Below are 16420 nucleotides of genomic sequence, written 5' to 3' on the forward strand. Positions count from 1 at the left end.
TACTGCGTTAATAATGATTTGTGTTTTAAAAGAAATTAATCAAATATGTAAAACAATTATTATTTCCGAACTATGTGCCCGGCCCATTGCCACTTCAGCTTCGCGACTCGTTGAGCTATGTCGGTAACTCTGGTTCTTCTACGAATCTCCACATTTCTAATTTGATCGCGTAGATACACTCCGAGCATAGCTGTCTCCATCGCCCGCTGAGTGACTCTGAGCCTTCTTATGAGGCCCATAGTTGACGACTAACAACGAACGAAAAAAAAACAAAACTATTTTACATTTGTATTTATGGTCGTTCAATACAAATATAAAATAGTTTTTTTTTAAAGTGATAGATTTAGCTAGTGCTCTTATGCATCACTGGTGCTCTAAACTACAGTGGTAGTATAGTGGTAGTGCTCATGTGCATCACTGGTGCTCTAATTAGTTACTTATGTCCACAGGCTCGCCTCGTGTGTGCCATGGCGGAATGCTCGTTCGTGCGGTGCCAGCAGGAACGACGTGCGATCCGCAAGGAGCTACAGCGCTGGACTAAAAACATGGTCTACATACTGGGTATGTGCTACAACTTTATAAATCTACTATTATTTGTATATGTATGTGTTGAAGCTATAGCCAAGTGGGCAGGACGTCAGAGTTGCTTACAGGTCTTAGTTTGGCGGATTGCAGGGTATGTCAAAGTCAAAGTCAAAGTCATAGTCAAAGTCAAAGTCAAAGTCAAAAATATTTTTCAAGTTCAGGCCCATAGGTGGCAATTTTCATGCGTACATTACATGAGAATTACACGGTAGTGAGATGGTGGCGGTAACCATACTCATAAACTTAAAACTAAAGCTACGAGGGTTCCAAACGCGTCTTGGTCTAAGAAGAAGCCCACAACAAGCTTAGCCGGGATTTTTTTTTGTTATCACCATCTCACATTGTCATATGTCGGACACTTACTCGATATCTTGTTGAGGGCTAACTGTTTCTGGCTTTCCTTTAGGCCTCTTTTCTTGGGCAGAATTCTTGCTCTTTTCAGGTTTCCCGGGCGTCTAACAAAGCCATCAAGAGGGACATGCCCTGGTGGTTTTTAGTTTGGGTATACCCCCCTAAAAGGGGGAGTCCCATATCACCTCCGTCCTGCCCAAGGGTCGGAGATAGCAATAAAGCTTTTCCAACACGCCAAAAAAAGAAAAGGGGTCACCACTTAAGACAGGGTTATGACAACCATACTCCCTAACACGTTACCCTGCTACCACCTTAGACTGCATCATCACTTACCATTAGTTGGGATTGCAGTCTAGTGCTAACTTTTAGTGTAATAAAAAAAAATCATAAAACGAGAGTTAACTTTGAAGTTTAACTCTGAAAACCATTTAGTTAGCAATGTGGTCAGAAATAACATACTCGCCATTATAATAACATACTCGTATATATAATAACTAGCTATCTCGGCGAACTTCGTACCGCGGATAATTTCTTTTTTTTGATGAATGTTATATTTTAATACTTATTATCCTATTCCGGTATAAGAGGAATCCAAAATATCAAATATCATAAAAATTGGTCGAGCCGTTCTTGAGTGAGCGGCGCATGCGCAAACACAACTTGGTCCTACCGCCATATAAGTCAAAAATCCACAGCACCGGCCCGAACCCCATGTGCACAAAAACTTACAACAAAATCCCGGAACATATAAAAGAAAAAGAAAGTATAAACTTATTTACAAAATCCTTAAAACAATACTTGCTGGAGAAAGCTTATTATAAAATAAATGACTTCCTAAATGAGAATATTTAATATTGACAATAATAAGTCCGCCTCTCAATCTGGTTACAGCGCCCACACAGGGTTCCATTTCAAATATAAACATTAGATTGACATTCTTTTTTGAAAATATAATAATTATTTAATGTATATGACATTGTAATGGACTTGTAATTGAATAAATAAATTAATAAAGTTATAAAATAACTTTCTTTTATATATATAGATAATGTAAATATAGTTTGAAACTCATTTTGCAATTCAGCGGCTTAAGGGTTTCGAAACGCACCGGAAAAGCGCAAAAGAAAAAAAAGTGTCACAATATTTTTTTGAACTTCGCCTTTCCGAATGCAGCCTTTTTAATTTTCGTGTTTCTGCGGAAAAGTATTTCAACTAAACGGGGGAAAGGAAATGAAACTAAACATATTTTTGTCATAAAAAACTAAAGAGGAAAATGGGGAATATAAAGTTTGCACTCGGGTTTTGATTCAGTGTAGTGTAATATCCCACAAAGGGCTTTTAGCGGCTTTACAAAAAAAGAGGTATAAACTAAACGTTACCTCTTACCCTGTACCTACGTTTGGAGTTCGCTCACGCATAAGTTTTGTGGAACTACTCATGTTTTTTTTTTATGAAAAACGTTTGTTTTTAGCAAACTTCAAAAATGTTCTCCCATCGTACTGTCTCACATATATCGCTTCGTAGACGCCATAAATTTATAATCAATGAATGAATGAATGAATGAATGAGTACAGCTTTATTGTACACCAAAGAAAAAAAGTACAGAGATATAAACAGAGCAAGAGAGTACAATTTTGGTGGCCTTATCGCTACATAGCGATTTCTTCCAGGCAACCAATAAACCAGCAAGGCGGTGCAATAAATAAGATTTTGAACATTACAAAAATGTATAAAAAAATGTATAACTATAATATATATATATATATAGGTATATATATAAACACACATGAAATGACATTATTCATAATTAATGTAATCTACTAAAAATCATATACAACTTATTTAAATATGTAAATATATAACATAAATAAATCAATTTTATTAATCCTCGGAAAGGCTTGCTAATTTTTGCGGAAAGTATCAGCCTGGCTGTTCAGTGCGGAAATGCAGCCAGTTTTTTGGCCACCATTGATTTTTTTGGTGACTCGATTACAAATTATTCTTTAATTGCAATCTTAGCTTTTGAATGAAAGAATAAGAAATAAACGGGACAAGTATCAAATTGGGACAGTCTGTTTGGATTTGGTGTCGGATCCCGAAATGGCATTGTTTGCTATAAATGTAGCTGTGCAATGTTAACACATGTAAACTGATGTACATATTTGTTTCATTGAGAAATTTGGTCTGGTGGGAGGCTTTGGCCGTGGTCAGTTGCCATCCTACCGACAAAGACGTGCCGCGAAGCGATTTAGTGTTCCGATGCGATGTCGCGTAGAAACCGATTAGGGGTGTGACTACCATACTCCCTAACAGGTTAGCCCGCCACCATCTTCGACTGCAGCAATACTTACCACCAGGTGGGACAGCTGTAAAGGGCTAACTTGTAGTGGAATAGAAAAAAAAGGCTGTCCAATAGTAGAAACGCATTAGAAGAAGAAGAGTAGGTACTTATTAATGGCATCATAATAGTTGTACGCGGACAAAGTCGGAACGCTTTTAGCCATAATAAAGCTATTTAGCTTTTATTTGTTCAGTCTTTGAGCTAGTTGGGAAGTGTATGCAGCCTGAACCCACACATCTGCAGCCGGATGTTCAGTGCAGACTTGGGGCTCGAAAATTTTCAAATTAAACCTGTCGGCGCGGACGTTAGTTAATATCACTCTACTTTCCGTACTTGTATGAATTTTGTTTGCGCTGTTTGCGGCAGGAGTTTTAGGTTTTGCGTGCGGTCGCACTGCTAGCGGGAGTGTCGGCGGATTTATGCGCGATAGCGGGGAATGCGTGTGGAATTTAAAAGCACAATTTAAAGTCAACTAAGAAATATTTTGACTGATTCATGCTGAACTAACGTTATAAGTGCTAACGTGAGCTTGTTATATTGTTTGTTACGCTTGAACGCCTGTAGTTACAACAAAACCAATGATCACGAAGTTTTGTGTACACGTTGTCAAGGGTACAGACAAAAATTTAGTGTACTTAACAAGTAGATCTAAAGAAATTTCTTATCTCTAACAATGAATAATTTTTAAATTTGAGAAAAGTACGGCCCGAAATCATTGACAAAATTTCCCTTAAGACAAGCCGCGTGTAAACTTTAGTGAGGAATATCCAAACTTAGTTAGTGAGATTATGAGGTATAGTGTAACAATGTAATAGACCATATTTTTAACAAATGAAAATTGCAAACATGCTTTCAAATTTGGTACATACTTGAGAACACGGGTTGACCTGTTGGGGGCATGATAGTTACATTAAACCTATACTCCTAATCGGTGCTTTGGCAACATTGAACCCTAAATAAAGTATTGGATAGAAGCAGGCGTTACTTTGCGGAAATCCATATTGAGGGTACATTGCCGAATATCTGTTTGGTGTGGAGTATAAGGATTGAAGAAATTATAAATGACGTCATCAAGATTCTCCTGCTTTCCGCGGTGTATATAAATAAAGTGCTTAGCGGCACGCCTTTATTGAATAAAGTTAATTTACAAAAATACCCCGCTTTCGCTCGTACTGCGCTGCAGCCTTATCCGCGGCATATTATGAAAGGAAAGGGTTATTGCGCAAAGTTGCTACTAAACATTTTGGAGAGTTCAAACTTTGTGTGTGAGATTGATTTCGTTTTGTACACACGACGTTGCGGTATACAGTTGTAGGTAGTTATCCCGTGAATTTGTCTGAGGGGAATATTTTGGCCAAAGGACAAGAGATTGATGTTGGAAAAGAGCAACTGCTGAGTTTCTTCTCGATCTCGATTTCGCCATAGCCGCCATGACAGAACACTTTGGCACAGGGTCCATGCTGCTCAAAATGAGCATATTTGATGACCCTACGTGTAGGGCCTGCAACGAGGACGTCGAGTCCATGGAGCATTTGCTTCGTGAATGCGACGGATTGGCTAAAAAGCGGTTGGAACTCTTGGGAGTGGCCTATCCACAACCAGAGGATTACTGTGCCTCCAACCTAAAAGCTTCAATCAAACTCTTAGAGTGGATATTTGAAGCTATTTAGGGTGTGGGGATTCAAGGACGGGGCGAGCACAAAAGATCCTGGAGGGTCGAAGTGCATCTGCTGAAGCGGGCCTCATTACAAGATAGATATATAGATTCTTCTCGATAGATTGATATCTGCCTTCCGAACCGGTGGTAGAGTCACTACAAACAGACAGTCTTGACGTTTCAAAAGTGCTTTTATTAGGCCTTATTTCAATAAATGAATTTTGAATTTGACAACCACAACTTTGCATTAAGTTGGTACTGAAACATTTGAGAATGTAAAGCAACAAAATTTGTTCTATTGTAACATAGTTTTGTTCTTTAATTTTAGGTTTTTTTTTTATTACCGACAGGCCAGCGTTTGACGAAAATCAAGACTTAAAAAAGCAATAATGAGGTCTTGGTTGGAGCAAGCTTGCCTAGAAAAAGCTTATTCACTCTTGCATTGAAGGTACTCAAGTTATACGTGGCAGGAAACACAGTTGTCGGGAGGGCGTTCAACAGCGGTACGTATCAGAGCCGTGGATAAAAAACGTTTCGTGCGTGTTGATGGGATATCAAACACGTAAGGATGCCACCGCTCACGGCGTCTCGCTGCTCAATGGTAGAAAGGGGATGGGGGAAGAAGATTTATTTTGGTTTTCATCATTATATGATAGAGTCACTACGAACATAGATAGATGTTTCAATGTGCTTATAAAGTAGGCCTACTTGAAATAAATGAATTTTAAATTTTTCGAATTTTATAAACTGCCAGTTTCATTATAAATTTCTAGTTGGTAATGGGCAGGTCAACAATAATAATTAATAATTAAAAATATACATATACAAGCTAGCCCTTGACTGCAATCTCACGTGGTAAGTGATGATTCAATCTAAGATGGCAGCGGGCTAACCTGTGAGGGAGTCATACCCCTAATCAGTTTCTACGCGACATCGTACGCAACCGAAGTCGCTTAGCGGCACGTCTTCGACCATTATTTTTACGAATAATATACATATTAGCGGACCTGCGCGACTTCGTCCGCGAATGAGTCGACTTAAAAAAATTGTCGTATGTCCAATATAAATGATTCCGAGATTCCAATATAAATTAATCCTAGCTTGATCAATTTATCGCCCCTGAAACCCCCGGTATAAATTTCATGAAAATTGTTGGAGCCGATTCCGAGATTCCATTTATATATAAGAATTGCTCGTTTAAAGATATAAGATATGATAAAATGACATTTTCTAAAAATGAATCCTAGCTAGATCGATTTATCGCCCCCGAAACCCCCTTTATACTAAATTTCATAAAAATCGTTGGAGCTGATTCCGAGATTCCAATTATCCAATTATATACAAGAATTGCTCGTTTAAAGATATAAGATACGAAAATATGACGGAATTGAGAAACTACTTATTTGCCACACCATGAATTGAAATAAAATCTTCACTCAATGGGTACTTCTATTTTTATTACTTTCATGCCCACTCGTTATTTTTTAACTGTAGTATTCAGAATATGGTGTGTTAATAAATTAAATTTATTATTTATTAACTTAACACAGGCTCTTTTGATGTTTTTTGACTCTTGGTTAAATTTTTTTCTATTTTCCTTCACCGCCTATTCATTCGGATATTGTTTCTCACATGCAACCCATTTTCTCTGCAGGCCACATAGTGTGGAGACCAACGACAAAGTAAAAGAGAACTGCTTATTTTATTGTCAATAAATAATGTTTTTCTAATCTATAGGCGAGGGTAAACCTGATTGTTTACGTGGCGATACATGCCGTGGCGACGCATCGCCACGCTATATTTTCGTTACGTAGTCCATACGTAGTACCTAGTACGTACAGTGTATACAGTATTGTTTACTACGTTACACAATATGTGAGGATAACCTGTGTTTTACTTATAAAAATATTTTAAACAATAAAATATGTCTGACAGCAACAATTCAGGAAGTGTAAGTGTGCAGACTCCTACAAAGAAAGCATAATCACACTATGATATATATATATAAATATATTGATGATTGTAATGCTTTGTCTTTTCAGTACGCCACACCTGACTCCTGTTTAAATCTGTTCTTTTATGCATATAACCAGTGGCGTGCATAGAGGGTATGCACAGGGTATGCAGATGATATAAAATGAAGAAAATCTCCAGTACGAGTTATAAAAAACTTAAGGATAGGCATTGTTAGAATTATAAAAAGCCTACCCTTAAGTATTTATAACTTGTATTGGAGATTTCCTTCATTTCATATCATCTGCATACCCTGTGCGTACCCGCTTTGCACGCCACTGCCTATAACTTATACAAAACCATGTCGTTGTTTCACATCTGCCGGGTGTCCCGTGACGGTTCATACATTTTTTTTTAATAAATTGTATATGGATTGTATGAGTAAAAGAAAAAAAAAATAACTTAGTAGCGAGTGTAGAAAATCAATTTCGCAAGTGGCTTAGTATTTTACGGGAATAAATGTCTTTCAACGTAAACCTGGTACTCGTAAAGTTACAAAGTAAATATCGCAACGTTATACACATAATCTTGTCTAAGTAGCATCAGCGGGTATCGGAAGATAAAGGCGTCCTACCCAATTCTATATGTGGTTATGGAGGCCAAGACCGAATGCACCGCTTGTTCTACAATGGCCGCAGTTTTGCAGTGCGTGTGAAGGAATTTTATATTACACTACCTGTTCCTAGCATACTGCTACATAGTCTGCAATCTTCTTTGATAAATCAGCTAGCTAACGAATCCTCAGGAGATGTTGACTACGATTACACACATTGCCATCTAGTCCCAAAGTAAGCGTAGCTTGTGTTCTGGGTACTAAGATAACTGATAAATAATTTTATGAATAATATACATAAATACTTATAAAATATAGATATACACCCAGACACTGAAAAACATTCATGTTCATTATACAAGCATTGTCCAGTTGTGGGAATCGAACCCACGGCCTAGGACTCAGAAAGCAGGGTCGCTGTAACTGTTAAGTACATTAAGTACACTGTAAAGTCAACATCTTCTGAGGATGCTCCGGTTTCGGAGCGAAACGTGCATAGAGGGTACATTGTCGAAGATATGTTTGGTGTGGAGTATAAGAATTGAAGAAATTATAAATAACACACACAGATTCTTCTACTTTTCGCGGCGTATTGCAAATTAAGCTTAATTTACGTAATATAGCATGGAATTCCGCAAAGTAACGCATGATTCTATCCAAAGCAAAGATTATTTAAAACGCACTGGTAGTACCAAATATACAAACCTATATTTAGTCTTCATATAAAAGATAACTTAGCAACTTCTTTGAGCATTGCGTGGCTAAAAGACAAACAGACATACAAAAAAAGAGTAAGCTCTACTATTTCTAAATGTACCAAAATCCTGGAATTAAAGAAAGAAAGGGTAATAGTATTAACTACTAACACTTCTAAATATGAGCAGTCACAAAAGAATATCCATGAGCAAATTGTGGCAGCTGATGAATTCTTTGCCCTAGGAATCTACGACATAGTACATTTACTTGCTACTGGGAAAAATAATTATCACTAGATGGCGCACATACGATTCCGTATAAATCGTAGTTAACTTTCACGCGATCGAATAAGTAAACGTAAGTAGATCTCACACTAGGCGTTCTGAACGTTAGTAAATATCAGCTTATTTCCAATTTTAAAATGAAATAAAAAAATGGAATCAACTTTATCGGCTCAATCTAATAACTCTCTACTACATTGACTAGACAGGTAGATTTAATGTTTTAGTAAAGTTCATTTAATACAATGGAAGTTAAAGTTATTTGAAATATCCAGTCACTAAGCAAAATATCATCCACAAATATAATAATCATATAATATATCATAATATCGGCATGGAAACTATATATGTTTATTTACCAGAACAACATAAACAGAGTAACATACGGTGTATCTAACTTATAATTTAATACCTAATTTTTGATAGTTTAAGTGTCATAGTGTGATTCAGTTCCGGACTCGAATGTACTCACAACGCTGGTATTCTGTCAGTATCGAGTTGAGAAAAGTCCCATTTAAAAAAAAACAAAAAGAAAGTAAACTTCATAGTGCCAAACAGAAGAAAATTCATTTTAATTTTAGTAGAAATGGAAGAAAAGTATGTTATTAAGCTTAAAAGTATAGTGTTAGTTTTCATTGCAGTTTTAGCTGCCCAAAATGAAATATAAAGAAAATAATCAGTTATAACTAAATATATAGCATCGTTTATCCCAAAATTTAACTAACTAAGGAAATCTTATTGCAAATTTTAGTTACGGGTAACTTTGTCATTTTTCCATAGACAATTTTTTTTTATTTTTTTGGAATTTTTTTTTGTCACTGTAAAGAACTACATCGATATATGCAACGGTCGAAGTCCCGGCTGACTGAGGTATCAACGCACAGCTTAAACCGCTGGAGTTAGAAACTTTAAATTATGACAGTAGGCTTCTTTTATGACGTAAGCGCACACGATTTTCTAAAAATCCACCCCCATGGTGGTTTAACAGGGATTTAAATTTTTCTGATGACAGATATTCATAATATCTGTCATTATTAAGGTCATATCTAGAAAACTTGTTACTTTCGCTCTTAAAAATAAAGAAATATATAATACATAGTTATTAGAAAAACTATGGGGTACTTAATGGTATTCAGGCGGTAAAAAATTCAATTTTATGACCGACTGAAAGATCAACGTACCTACAGCCTTAACCGCTGGACACTTGGAAGGTTTATTCTTTAAAAAGTTTACTCAGAAAGAAAATTTTCCGCAAAACTACATTTAATATTTTTTTGAAAATTGTATACACGGAAATTTATATATTGATAGAGATTTTTTTTAAAGTTTGCCTGTCTTTAGCGAATTTCTCGGAAACTATTGAACGGATTTGGGTGAAATTTAGTATACTCCAAGTTGACATTTTCTTTTAAGCCTTTTCTATCCCTAACAATAGGGATTCGGTGGGATAAGGGATAAAAATTGATATACTATGAGTTGTTAAAAATTATTCATTATAAAGTCAACATATCCTGAGTATGCTCCGGGTTCGAAGCGGAACGTGCTTAGTGTACATTGCCGAAGATCTATCTGGTGTGGAGTTATACCTACTCCAGGAGAGTCAGGAGAACTTTTTTCACATACTCCGGTTCACATTCTCCTGCTTTTCACGGAGCATAGCGAATTAAGCTTAATGTTCAGAGTATTGGTATGTTTATTGCCTATGTTTAAAAAAAAGGACAAAGGATACTCTATAGTAGGTACAGTTTCCGGATGTTTCGAAAAGGGTTATATTTAAATAGCTTTAAAGCAAAACTGATATTGAGAAATTGGTAATCTTTAATGGGAATCACTTCGGATTATTTTCAGTAGATAATAATCGCTTATGAATATTAATAATCCATTTTAAGGTCGTGTGAAGTTATCCGGGTCCATCTTGTGAGATATAAAAGCGTTTCTCATTACGTACACTAGACAGTCTGAAAGTTTCACGTGAAACGCTTGGCACCATTGTAGCGGGGTGCATTGAAGGCTCGAACCGCGCATGCGTCTAGACGTTCTTCCACCAAACAACCTGTTGCAACCAGACCGGCGTGCACTAATGCAACTTCCACGGTCCGCTATCCGAATATAAATCCCAAATATACCATCTAAAAATCTAAAAAATACAACCGTGGTACACCAAATACAGTCGGCTAAGAACTTTTACGTGCGGGATCGAAAAGACAATTCTCCCATATCAATTTTCGGGTTAAATAGTGCATTTCTTGTAACTGCGATATAAGTGTCCCTCGGAGTTTTAAGACGCTAGTGAAGTGCTGTGAGAGAGACTGATTGAAATACGTGCCTCCAATCGATATTTAAACTCCTAATTTGTATCGGAACTACCGTGTGTATGCATTTTTTTGTTTCGTTAAAAAACTCGGCGTAGTTCCTCTTAAAAAGTTCCGTATAAAGGAAGTTAGGGCTTAATTATATCTAGGCTTTGAGTAGTGCTTTAAGAAAAAAGAGATTAAATAAAAAAATATACGCTGTTTTTATATATAATGCAAAATTTTTAACGCATTTATTTATTAGTGTGATTGTTTAAAAAAAAATTAAAATAGGAATATTCGAAATAAAAAAAAAACGTAAGTTTCCAAGACTTGAATTTCGTGTGCGGGTTTCGTAATATAGTTGGCAGTTGGCGAGGATAATTGGTGGAAGGTGGGGGGTGGAAAACCGAAGTTTAGCAACGTCGTCGTGGCAGCGAGAACTTGGCTAGCAACAAGTGGCCGCCTGATGCTTTCCCGGGTAACTGTGCCACTGTTATACGACTTTGCATGCCCGCTTTGCGGGATTATGTCCCGTACTACGTGCATCCCGGTACGGGATAGAATCTGGTTGTGTTTTATTTTATCCAGCTGCTGATTTACACAGCCCGTTTTAGTTACACGCTTCGCATGAAATTTAACCATCTCTTTTTTACGCTACGTCTTTTTTATTTGTATTTAGTACCAGAAGAGAAAACAAAGAAATGATATAAAAAAGGTAACAATAGAGTTTCCTTTTTTGAACCAACAATACTGCCAATTTATTTAACTTAACACTTTGATATATATCAAGAGACATAATCTAAGAGTCACTGATGTATATTAACGGGTATTGCTTAATATTTTTGAGTTTTTTTTTGCGTAAATTTTCGTGCGTGGGTGGGGTCGATACTTCTTTTGTTTTAGACTTGATACGCCATCTTAGTTCGGCGACAAAAAAAGTGTCATGGCGGCGCCTGTAAAAGGAATTTGCTATAGTTTTTTCGCGAGTGTATTTGAGGCTTTCGTACCTTTGTACATTATATTACCATCCAATGAATTTGGTAAATGTGCGGAGTTTAAGGTTGATATTGGGTCTTGGAATAATACGGATTTTTAAAACTAACGGACTTTTTGGGATTTTATTTATTTACTTGATACTATAAGAATTGACCAGTCAGATAGAAAATGTGGACAAGTAAATGTCTACCTCTTGCAGTGGCTCTTGGGTAATGGGGGAAAGGGGAACAAGAAAAAGTCTAAAAATCATAAATAAATTAGTACTTTTTTAAATAATCTTTTGATAACTGTAAATTTACCAGATACTTTATTAAATAGATTACGACTGTTAAAAATACGCTTATCATTATTTTTTGAATTATAAATATTTTTAAGAAACAATTAAAATTATATTTGAATTGAACTCAGATAATATAATTTTTATATGATTTACCCACAAATAATATATTTTTTATTAATACATAACTATAACCTAAAATAAACTATTTAAAACTAAATAAAATCTAAAACGTCCTCGAAACCACCGCAGCGAGGCACAGTTCCTAAGATGCTGGCAGCATTGCCCCTTTGGATGGCCAAAATAATTCGTTGTAATAAATAAGTGTAAACCAACAAGATTTTAAGCCAACATTTAAACATATAACTGTTTAAATATTTTAAATACCTACTTGGAGTACGAAAACAAAGCTTACAAAATAAAGGTGGCGCAATCATTATATCAATAGGGTTATTTTAATGTTTGTGATAAATTCGGCAAGTTTCACACCTAAACGTGTGTACAGGTTGGTATACCCGCTATTCGATTTTAAGTTTATATTGAAATTATTTAAAAATATTATTTATATTATGTAAATTCACCCGATAACCTGTGATGTGTTTCATGGTATTCAATTTTCGTCATATATCTAACTTTCTTTATAGGTTGCTGTAGATTTAATATGCTGACAATTTTTTTTATAAGTTTAATATCTAACGATATCGATTAAGCTCGGCGTACAGAAATCGCTTGGCTGAATTTTATAATACAGAGGCGATTTCGTGATTTTTTTAATTTAAAAAAAAACATTAGGTTTACTTCTTCTTCTAAAAATAGTTTCGTGGTAAGTAATAATTTAATTAATGACAATAATAGCTTAAGATGCGGCTTCAAGTATTTCGCATATTGTTAAGTCAGTAAAGTCTTTGTTCGAGGTGAACCAATGTGCATAAGTACGCACTATATATTGGTAATCTAAAGATTTCAAACTTTATCCACAAATGGATAACACCAATTTTAGTAGCCGGGCTGGTACTAACAAATTTTGACAGAAAGAGCCGAAAAAAAAAAACACTAATTTCCTAACTCCCAAAAATAATACGCGATTGCCTTAAACCTTAATACCTGGTGCTTCTTTTAAAACATTTTTATCTTTATAGTGAGTAAAAACTAGTGAGTGTTATTGTATATTATTTATTGTTTTTTTTTTTTAATTCTTAATAACAATGCTAAATCGTATAAAAGCGCCGAAACAAACCTGAATTCTTACTTTGTTTTTATTATGAAAAATATATTTTTGTTGGAAAATAATAATTACAAACTAAAATTAATATTTACAATAATAAGAACTGTATAAATTAAAACAATACTATTATAAAGTTAGAAAAACTAAACATCCACTTCTCCGCTTGCAGGGCTATTGAATGCCCAAGCAACCGGTAGTCAGAGCTCTAGAGTGGGGAACCTTCTCACAATACAATATGACGACAATATATAACTATGAATATTGTGATCATCACCATTTTCAGCCTAGTAGCGGCCCATTACGGCGTTCTAAATTCAGAATGAGAAGGGATTTCGTCGCCCACCAAGCTAACCCAGTTCGGATTGGTAGGTCTCACACGCTTACTTCATCATCATATCAACCCATTATCGATTCCATAAGGATGGTTTTATGACGTAGTTCACCACGCTGGCCCAGTGCGAAACGGTGGACCCAGACCATGCAGGTTTCCCCACGATGTATTTCTTCGCCGTGCAAGTGATATTTTAATTGCTTAAATAAAAACTCTTGACTGCAATTATAACTGGTGATTAGTGGTCTGACAGGGGTATGGCAGTTACATTACATCGCACCGGAACGCTAAATCGCTTTTCGAGACGTTTTTGTCAGTCTTGTGCGAGGCTTTGGCTGTTACTAGTTACGGGTGGTAACGTCGTTTAACATACCTGACCAAAGTCAATTCAAAAATTATTAGTACCTAAAGTGCCCCGGGGATCGAAACCTGGACCTCCCACTTTTAAGACCACAATACTTACCACTGCGCCAGGCACGCCATAAAGTCTATAAAATGACTCAAAGTCAAATATTTCTTTATTCAAATAGGCACATAGATGGCACTTTTGATGCGTACGTTACAGGTAAAATATGACATAGAAGTGCGTTGATGGCAAAAACTAAATTCGTCAACTTAAAAATAATGCTACGAGGGTGCTAAACGCTGTCTGGTCTAAGAAGAATCCCACAACAAAATAAGCCGAAGTCTATACCAGTTATTAGCTATATCGTTTACCATGTATTCTTTTTCGCACTGTTCTGCAAAAGACTAGGTCATTTTAAACGCATACATTATTGTTTTAAAAGCAATTTAACCAAAGGTAAAATCGTGCGGCCCAGTCCGGCCCGTAGATTACAATAAACCGATAAAAATACGCAACAGAGCTGCAGTTTGAGCCTGAATATACACGGTGTTGCACAAAAAATATCACCCAGTTTCTTGTGACATTAAACTGTATGTATAAAGCGCTTTCAGTAATTACTTATTATGTTATGCTATATCTATACTTATAATAAAACTGGAACTGGAAGATTTCTGAACATTTAATATATTTTGAAAATTTTGACCGGAGGATTCTTTATAATCGATACTGAGTCCAAAAGCGATTTTTATTTAATTTTTGTCTGTCTCTCTGCCTGTCTGTTCGGGCATCACGTGAAAACTACTGAACGGATTTAAATAAAATTGGTATAGTGGTAGCTGATATCCCGGGTCAACATATAGGATACTTTTTATCCCGATAAACAATAAGGGTCCTCCGGGAAAGGGGATGAAATTTTTTATCAATTTTACTTCATATCTCCGTTAAATTTGCATCTTGAACGGTAAACGTTACGCCAAATGATGGAAGTAGTAAGTATATCGGAATTGTCGGAATTGTTGTTACTTTAAAGTTCCATAATACAGTCCGCGACAACATACGACTATTTCTTGAAGTCGACTCATTCGCCAACGAAGTCGCGCGGGTCCGCTACTAATAATATACATTGTAATGAACTAGCATCAAAGTAACGTTTTGGTATTACTCTTAAGAGTTACCACCAATTATGAGCGCTTTCCTTAGCTTCAGTGAATGAAAAAATCTTGTGAAACCTGCATCTTTTTAAGCTTGTGAGGTCTACTTATCCGCACTTTGCCAGCGTGGACTACGGCCTTCTTCCTGATTGACGACCGACTGACGCAGTGACACCCTGCTTTCTGAGTCCATGTTTGTGGGTTCAATTCCCGCAACTGAAAAATGTTTGTGTGTTGAACATGAATGTTTCTCGGTGTCTTTTAGTCTGTATATTATAATTATTCATGTATATTAATTATAAAAATATTCATCGGTCATCTTAGTACCCATAACACAAGCTACGTTTACTTTGGGACTAGATGGCGATGGATTGTCACAGGAGACCCTAGCCATGAAGTTAGCCGTTAATGAGTTAATACTGATGAAATGATGTACACAAGCCCTTGAAAATTTAATGGAGAACTCGTAGACATATAGGTTCCTTCAAGATGTTTTCCTGTACGTTTGAAGCAAGTAATATTAGGTTTAAAAAGACATTTATTCCCATAAAAAGACCTAAGTCACTTACAAAGGAAACTTAATTTTCTATAATAAATTAATACACTTCGCCATTAGACTAAGCTAAATTCAATTTTACTATTATCTACTCATTCTGCAATATCATATCCACTGCAAGTGATATTGAATTGCTTGAAACGCAAATAACTCAGAAAAATAAGAGGTGCGTGCCCGGCATCAAACTTGGGTCTCCTGAATGGGAAGCCTTATCCACTAGGCCTTCACAGCTATTAAGATAACTAACCATTGAATATTTATTATACTTTTACTACATTTTCTCTAGTTCTTTTACTCTCGATTGCTTTAGTTTTTAAATCTTACAATAGCTATAACACTGATGTAAACGGCATATACTAATTTTGGCATCGACGGTAAGAGAGCCGTAGCTTAATTTCTTCAAGCGCTCAGGCCGCGATTGCAAGGGAGTCGCAGGTTCGAATCCTGTTGGTTCCGAAGATTTTTATATGCATTTTAAATTTATAAAACTAAATTTTATTAAAGGCATACAGTGATCAGTTTATTTACAAGCAAGTGTAATTGGGAACATAAACAGCGCGTGAGCCAACACGGCCCGCTCTCAAAATTGCCGAAACGTTCATGTTTTTTTATTTTATTTTGATTGGATTATGGGCACAGTTTACTCTAGTGGACATACCTGATTGCCGACTTCATACATTAATCTACTTTTTGTACCTATTTTAAGTTATGAAACCCTGGTAGCTCAGTTGTTAGAATGATAGCTATAGTTACCAAAAGGCTTTGTA

At 36.0% G+C, this 16420-nt stretch overlaps 1 protein-coding gene across 5 annotated transcripts in view; it reads left to right on the forward strand.

Moving 5' to 3' along the window:
• LOC120634184 (mushroom body large-type Kenyon cell-specific protein 1) overlaps positions 1-16420 on the forward strand; it is a 315805-nt gene that overhangs the window by 111172 nt on the left and 188213 nt on the right. For all 5 annotated transcript variants that reach the window (XM_039904624.1, XM_039904626.1, XM_039904625.1 and 2 more), the window contains exon 2: positions 450-561. In XM_039904624.1, coding sequence (XP_039760558.1) covers positions 468-561 — 94 coding nt within the window. In that variant the 5' untranslated portion in view covers positions 450-467. The remainder of the gene's footprint in view (positions 1-449; positions 562-16420) is intronic.

Source organism: Pararge aegeria, chromosome 23 (genome assembly GCF_905163445.1).
Source record: "Pararge aegeria chromosome 23, ilParAegt1.1, whole genome shotgun sequence".
Classification (NCBI taxonomy): Eukaryota; Metazoa; Arthropoda; class Insecta; order Lepidoptera; family Nymphalidae; genus Pararge; species Pararge aegeria.